The 8,266-nt window shown below is 32.9% G+C and overlaps 1 protein-coding gene across 5 annotated transcripts in view; it reads left to right on the top strand.

The window, feature by feature from the left end:
- Window positions 1–217: 217 nt before the first annotated feature.
- Window positions 218–8,266, top strand: part of LOC141446698 (endothelin-converting enzyme 1-like) — a 35,178-nt gene continuing 27,129 nt past the window's right edge. For 4 of the 5 annotated variants that reach the window (XR_012453828.1, XR_012453827.1, XM_074113376.1 and 1 more), the window contains exons 1-3: window positions 218–1,185; window positions 6,389–6,524; window positions 6,617–6,775. Coding sequence is in view for 3 of the 5 variants with exons in the window: in XM_074113376.1 (XP_073969477.1) it covers window positions 652–1,185; window positions 6,389–6,524; window positions 6,617–6,775 (829 nt within the window). In the remaining 2 variants the exon portion in view is untranslated. The remainder of the gene's footprint in view (window positions 1,186–6,388; window positions 6,525–6,616; window positions 6,776–8,266) is intronic. The other variant, XM_074113377.1, reaches the window with a different exon arrangement.

The following is an 8,266-nucleotide window of genomic DNA, read 5'->3' as shown; positions in this document are numbered from 1 at the left end:
TAAATCTTATTGCTAGTGTTTCTCCAGATTTTCTCTACTTTTTCAAACTAATTTTCACGTAGTATTCCTCGTTTTATACAAAATTTTATTGAAATACCCCTTACTTTAAAAAATAAAAAAAATGGTGAAGGTCACAGCATACCACCTGTTAAAGTTACAGACTGGCATACACCCTAGCGGCTGTTATGTTAAGTTACCTGTAGTTAGTTGTCTAGTTCGGTTGTTTGGCTTGAGATCAGTGCTGTTAGAGCGCCAAGTGTTGTTGGAAGTTTATTTATTTTTTGTGGTAACTTGTGTTTTACTTTAGTGTAGTTTTTATTCAAAACTACAATTTTTTTTTAATTTTGAATTTGTGCGATCCAATTTTTTGAATGCAATAGTGGGAACTGTTACGATTATACGCAATGTAAACATTATTACATCATTTTTAGGTATAGCGGTTAGACCGTTATAAAACTTGCGAGGTATAACACGCCTTATGTTTTTGTTGATTTAATTTTCCGTCAGTTTTGTTTTATTAAATTGATAACTATATGAATATTTGTATACTTTTTTTAAAGAAAAAACGTGTAGAAGCAAGCTTTTTCCGTTATTACAAATAAAACATGTGGTATTGTGCTTTGATTATGTTGTAAGCGGGAATCAAATGAAATGAAGAGAGCTCAAGCAGCCAGTCAAACGGATGATATTGATGATGGTTATAACGCAAAAGAAGATGATCCATGTTTACCGGTGCCTACAGTAAGTAAAAATAATACGCTTACTAGACGTAAGTCGTTAGAAACATTAAATTTAACTCGAGATGACCAAGATGAGAAGAATAAAACAGCAATACTTGAAACGAAAAAGAATAAAAATGTAAACAATACTAATAATTATAAATTACAACAAACAATTACAACGCCAACAATTGTTACAACACCACCGCCACCAGCAAATACAAGCACTGGTGCGAAAAAATTTCGAACTGTAACCTTTAATCCGCCAACTTCTAAATTTGAACAATGGTGTACAGAAAAGACTGGACTGTCACGTATTGGTCTGTTGACGTTGGCCGTCTTATTGTTAATATTATTTATATTATTTATTACAGTATTAGTTATGTCAACTTTATGGCCTGTCGCACCACATTCGGCTTTATTTCCAATTTGTCGAACGCCAGCATGTCTTCTTGCCTCGTCAGAAGTAAGTTTTTTTGTTTATTATTACATGAGAATATTATTAATAAAATAAATCTTAGGTGCATGAAAGCAGAAAAACTAGTATCACTAAATCTTTCTTTCATAGAAAGAAGTTTTTAAAAAAAACAATGCAAACCCGGCATTTTAGCGACATATTCAATTCATATTAACAACAAATGGGAGGTACAAAAAGTAATAAGTATTTAGAAGCATATTGTCTGCTATCGTGGAAATAAAACTAAAGAAAAACTTGAGAAAATTCCCACTTCCACAAATAATTTTCTTCTAACACAAAAATTTCCATTTTATGTTGTACAAGAAGTGAATCCATGTTTTATAATATTAAACAGACAATTTGGAGGAGTACACTTAAACTGTCTCTCTTCGAAGTGCACAATCGAAATTAGTTAAGTAAACCAAGATAAGTTGAACTGCATACAATACAGTATAACTCATTTTCGAGATTTTTTTTTTTTTTCTTGCATACGTATAAAATGAATCGTTACTTCCGGTGAGATAATGATTTACTAGGATAATGTCAGTCCCTATTGGGAGTTCTCTGACTAAATATATATTTCCTGGCCACTTTTCTCCAAAAAAAAAAAGGCTATTATTTTCCCCCAAACTTTGCACATACCACTTATGGATTAATCTAGCAAGGCTCTCCAATTCACATGAGCAGGGCCAGATTTTCCTAAAGGCTAACTAGGCTTCAGCCTAGGGCCTCAAGATCAAGAGGGGGGTCTACATTCAAATTGTTAGCAAAATTAAAATTAGACTATTCTAAAAACAGTCCCCATAACAACATGTTTCATTGAACATATATTAATATATATCACAGTAGTGATGTATTTTATTATCTCTCATGTAATTTACAAACTTAAAAATGGAAGGTGAAAGGGCCTCCTCATAAGTGGAATAGCCTAGGGTCTCTTTTCAACTAAATCCGGCCCTGAATAACATAAGGTAAATCATTAATCCGTTACCCGTATTTGGCATTTTATGTTAAGTAGAAATCATAAAGCGCACTTAGCGTTTTGTTTTTTTGATTAATTCACCATTTAAACTAGCAGCGATATCGTTTAATATATCGTAGAACGTATCGGCTTTCCCGAAAATCCTCGCTTTGGCGAAAATTCTTGGATACTCCCATTATTATACCAGAAACTAACAGCAGTTTTGGCATATTTCTTCAAACTTGTTGCACCTAAATAATCATTTAAAATTTTATCGTTAAACTATAATTAACATAGTTTTCTTATTAAAAAAAAAAAAGAAGTTTGTTCAAGAATAGCTTAAAAGCCATCTGGCAACGGTATCGAGTATCATTTAATGACATAAACGTTTTTTAGAAACACTTCTGCTTTCTAATTCGTTTCAAGTGGTTATTATTTTTAGCTAATAACATCCGAAACATATGCCACTAATACTTCATACAGAATTATGATTTCCTTCTGGTTCAATTGAGACTCGTAAGTTTACTGTTTGATAAATAAGAAAAAAAAACATAATCCAAAATTAGTCAGATTTGTTTAAGGGACTAGAAGAATTCAAAAGTGATCACTGCCGACTATATTTAGTGCTACTTATTTCATGTATTATTCATAAAGATTAACTTCCCTGTTTGTACCAGCAGTATGGCGCTTGAAAAATAGTTTTGAATCTAATTAACCTAATTTAAAAGTTGAATTTAAAATAAAGTGATTTAAATCGATTGTAAAACTGTACGATTTGTCTATTTGTTTGTTTGTTTTTTTGTCATTTCTTGCATTATTCTGCTCCACAAAATTCATTTTCCGTAATTAAGGGAATTCCTTAGTAGTTTTTGCTTTCCTTCTTAAAACTTTCCTAAAAATTTTTGCAAGTAATTATTGTAGATCTACATACATATGTGCGCAATGATTATGCCAAAATCGAAAAAAAAAAAAAAATATTACTCGACAGTGAGTTGCAGAAAATATATTTCCAATATTTATTTAATTATTTCCAATTTATTTAATATTTATAAATTAATTTAATTTATTTCCAATACTCCTAAAAAGCGGTAATTATTCCAGTTGATCCTGAAGTAAACCTGAATAACCTCCTTTGCTGATTGATAACCTACCTTTTTATATTTTTATTTTGAATTTATATCGATAACAGCTGTATCGATTTCTTTAAACTTGTATACTGATTGCTTACCCGAAAATTTTTACGACTTTTATTTGAAAAATTCGATTAAGACTAACTACTTAGGTGGAAAAAGGTGGTTAGGTTTCCCTCTAAACTGCCATTTTAATCTGTTGTGTGAATCTATCCCTTATTCTATTCTATTGTATATTAACCACCATTAAACTTCTTTCTTTTTTTTACAAACTTTTTGCGTTTCAATAAAAATTTTTTCAAATTTTCACTCTAAACACATGTGAAAGATCTTTATCTTTTTTTTTGTGTGTGAAATTTATTTTTTAGGAGAGTTAGAGGGATTTCGGGTTCCCTCTAAAGTGTCATTTCTGGAAATTCTGGAGTTTTAGTACTTGTAGATTGTTATTAGAAGGACGAGGTTCCACCAGAAAGGGGAAGGAACGCAGGCAATCCAAAATGGTTCCCATTGTTCCCCGGCTCACCCCTCATCTCATGAGAGATACCGGGGGCTTCAAGATCAACAAATCCGGCTAAAGTTTGCACAGATGCCAATACAATAAACTAATAAAGTAGTAACAGGACACTAGGGACACTAGTACTTACAATAATGTTATCATGAATTAAATATGTTGCTAAAATATTCCAAGTTTGTTTACTTTACATTCTAGGAGAATAATTTAAAATTCTACTATTGCATTTAATATTTTGTGAAAATCCTGTAAGTGTTAGACATTTGTAAAATGTTGTACATGGATAGCTCTTTGAATGTTCCTATATTGCACGGAAATCTTAAATCTTCTTGTAAAGGCAGTATCCCAATTTTAAATTAATGTGGTAAACAAAATTAGAAGCACCCGCCTTCACCAAAAAAAAAGTAAAAACCTCATACAAGCGAGAACCAAAACCAATCTCCCCTCATAAAGGGCTCCAGCTGGAAACCTTTTTGTCCATGTTGGTTCACAGTTCCATAAAACTGCCAATCCCGTGCGTGATTTTCTTCTGCCACCTCCTCTTTTGTTGTACAGGCTACAAAACTTTTTGTTAAGCCCCGTTAATTTTTGTAATAAAAAAAGTGCCGCTTCTACCCTAATATTACGACAAAAAAGAAAAAAAGTAGAAGATAAATTTAGAAGGGTCAGTCATTTTTAACGGCTGTGAAGCAATATGTACTTTGTTTATTTAGTGTAAACCACTTTGAAAGCGCTCTGATTAATCGTTTACGTCTTTTTATTTTTTAAATTTTTTTATTTTTATAAATAGGATGGAAGCATGGACAAGATAGGACACATCTGGACCTGCATTTCTACTTCATTTTGGAAGTTTTTATTTTTACTAAAATGTAAATAAACATTTAATTCTGCCCTGTTCTCCATTAAGCAAGAAATTCATGAATCATTGGTGTTTTAAAAATAAATCTAATTGAATAAAAGAAAAAAAAAAGTTTGCTCTATTTTTGTAAATGAACTGAGGGGGGTACCTCAGTTTGAAAGAACTACCTAGGTCACAAATCCAGATCATGTCCTTGAGCCAACTTAGGTTATTGGCCGTGCGAACGAACCGAAAAAAGAAAACTTGCAAAGGGGGAACCAACCTACCCACCATTAATTCTCTAACTCCTTGTGTAACCCAGAGCCCATCATGAGAGAGAGAGATTGGTCACGTTGGTGAAAATCTCGTGTCTTCTGCTTGAAAATGGTATAATCAGGGTATCCTTAGGAAAATTCCGTTTTACGTTCGCGAAGTGATGAAAAAGTTTTCTTGATTTGGACTAAACTTGATTGTGGAATGACGAGATCCCTTTCTTAGGGTACGTTCACGACGGAGCTGTGAGCAGAGATGATAGGAGTGATGCATCAGCGCTTAAAGAAAAACATAATACATTCGAATGTAAGCGTGCACAACGAAGCTGCGCCTAGTGACTCATACGCGCTGCTATAAACGAACATAGATGATAGAATTCAATTTCTAACTTTTCTGCTAGCTGAACTCCAGTATCGGGACTTTAAAATGAGCTTCAAATTTGACAGCTGTTCAAAATATCTCTGCTGTTTTTCAAGACATTTGGTGAAAACCGGCATTATTTTTTTTTATTATTTACTTTTAAACAATATTTTGTTTTTTAAATCGTGCTTACATTTATTTTCATGCGTATTTGTTTTTTCTAAATATAACCATTACTTACCTAAGAGTAATCACTAATTTTTCTTCTATGGTTATAGGATTTCCATGACAATTTTTCCAACGTTTTCTTAATTTTGACCTTATTTTTTTCTAAAATATAGTCGAATGTGGGTGGTCCCATCCTCACATATTCAAAAAAAAAAAAAAAAACGATCCGGATTTCCTCATATATATGGTGAAATTCTCCCAAAGTACTTTGTTTTTTTTTATGGGATGTACATATATGATATTTTCTAAAGCGTTTTTTCCTTAAAATATACCATTTCGTGACTGCTGAACATAAAAACTCTTCTTCACTACTCGACATGTTGCTTGTATCACAGCTCCGTTGTACACACTAATCAGCGATTATATTTTACTCTATCAGCTATCATCTATACTCACAGTTCCGTTGTTAACGTACCCTTAGAATTGTTGTTGGGCTAGGGTATAGAAAGAATGCACGCACGATCTCTTCTATAACTTGTTGCCAAAAAGAGGAAAGGCTTCATTACCCTTAATTTTGCCCAAGTTTGGCTTTCAAAAGCGAGTAATTTTTTCTACAATCAATACTTAAGAAATAAGGTAGGGGATAAAATTAGCTCATACTGTAAAATGATGGCTGCAGAATAGATTATGTATTCATTCAGGTTTCCAAAATAAGGCTGTACCAATCCTTGCTTCAGAATTCTATCGAATGTCCATGTCTAAAGGTTGAGCTTTGAGAGAATTGGAGATGATCTTGGTCAAATTATGACTTGAACCTCATCCTAATAAATACCAACTTAATGTTGACTTTGAAACTATGAAGATGAATCTATTATAGAGCTATTTTTTTTTAAGAAAAATTTTTTTCTATCTTTTCAAATGCAAAATCAAGAACTTAATATCATTTATTTTATTTTTTTTATAATATTCAGGTTATTTCAAAAATGAACCAATCAGTATCAGCGTGCGAGGATATAAGAGACTATTCCTGCGGCCATTGGTTGAATACACATACCATTCCCAGCCATGAAAGCATCTGGGGAATTAAACAGCATATGCAATTGAAACGTTAGTAGAAGAAAAACTATTTGAAAACTTGAAAAAAAATCTTAGATATATATTTATATTTACGCTAATAATTCTCTTTTTCTATTTTACAGATCGGGAACATTTACGAAATTTAATCATGACTATGAAACAGCCGGTAGATGTGACTAGCGTTGAATGGAAAACGAAAAATACTTATGACAGTTGCATGTCCTTAGACCCAATAGAGACTGAAGGGAAACTACCTTTAGTCAAACGTATATCTCAGCTAGGTAACCTAGTTTTTTTTCTATTTCATGCGATTTTTTCAATATTAATTTTACCCTAACATACCAGGGTGTGAATTGTTGTCCCCAAAAATTGCGAATTTTCTTCAAATGTTTGACATCTCTCTCTCTCTCTCTCTCGTAATAATTGAAGATGGGGTAAATCTCTTTCATACCATTAGTTTTTTTTTCAGGATGGAAACCAAAATACCCGCAAGGGAATCTCTTGGTCCGTAACATTATTGAAGCATGTTTAGCTGTTAGTCCAAGAATTTTACACACACAAAAAAATGTTTGGTTTTAAAGTCGCTATTTTCATTGGATTCCAGCAAAACAGTTTATTTTTCTTCAATCCTCAAAAAAAAATATGGCAGAACATTTTTCTATAAATTACTTTTTTGGGTTTTAAAACATAAAATAGGTAAGAGAAGTTTAACTAAAGAAAGAAAAAAGATTTTTGAAGATGAAGGCTAAATATACCATTGAACTTTTAACCTCTCTCTCGAATAACATCTTTCTGTTATGAATTTAATAAAATTGTAGTAATAAAGCATGGTGACTGGCAGAGAGTTAAGTTATTAATCGCTGGGGACCTTGAGTGACGATCAGGGGTGGTTGGTTTCTATTGGAAAGTGCGTGGCACCCTGTTTGATACCTAATGAGGTGGATGAAAGGGCCAGCGGAGAAGGGGTACAGCCTTTGAGGACAGTCAAGTGAGTGCCTGCTATGGGGATAGTCCGTCCATCACGCTCCAATTGCCTCCCTCTACTTCTTCATATTTATTATTTACTCCAGCACGAAAAATAATGGGCCTAAAGGCGCATTTCGTGGTGTGAGTGTGAGTTCTACATAATTTTGTTTTTGTTTTTTTAATAAAAAGTAAATTATTAAAAACCTTTTTTTAACATTCAAACTTCTTTTTACAAAACACTCTAAACTAAAATTCTTATAAAGAGAGTTTTGAGACATTCTGAAGTCCAATGTACAACAAATTGGGGCGCTGCCCAAACAGATTAAGTTGCCAGAACACATTCCAATCGATCACATATGCATTGAAAGAAACTCTAATTATAAACCGTTGAAAAAGTATAAACAAACAGAAATTTATTACAAAAACTATTCCATTCGTCTCTTTAATGTCAGCAAAAAGTCCCATAAAAGTGGTTATGGATTATTCCTAGAGAAACGTCAGGATGATATACTCCTTCCAAAAAATTGCCAAGCCCATAGTTAGGGTCAGTTGCTAACTCCAGGAAAAAAGGTGAGCGTTAGTTTGTGGAATGAAATCTTGGGCCCTAAACCCGAGGTACTTTCGGTTTAAAGAACAACTTAGAGAAGAAACACAACTTTAGATATAGTTTTTTTTTGCTCCTCTACTTCAGCTGTTTGGTTGGAGTCACTGTAATTATAACTAGGCTTACCATAATCACGAAGACCAAACCGGGACGCAGAGGAGGAAGAGGCTCTTTTTCGTTTTGCTTTTCGCCTAATTTGTGT

The sequence above is a fragment of the Rhodnius prolixus genome, unplaced genomic scaffold, assembly GCF_049639745.1.
Source record: "Rhodnius prolixus isolate KJV_2025 unplaced genomic scaffold, Rpr scaffold_7, whole genome shotgun sequence".
Classification (NCBI taxonomy): Eukaryota; Metazoa; Arthropoda; class Insecta; order Hemiptera; family Reduviidae; genus Rhodnius; species Rhodnius prolixus.
The sequence above is the reverse complement of the archived record's forward strand: the minus strand, read 5'-3'. Positions and strand labels throughout refer to the sequence as shown.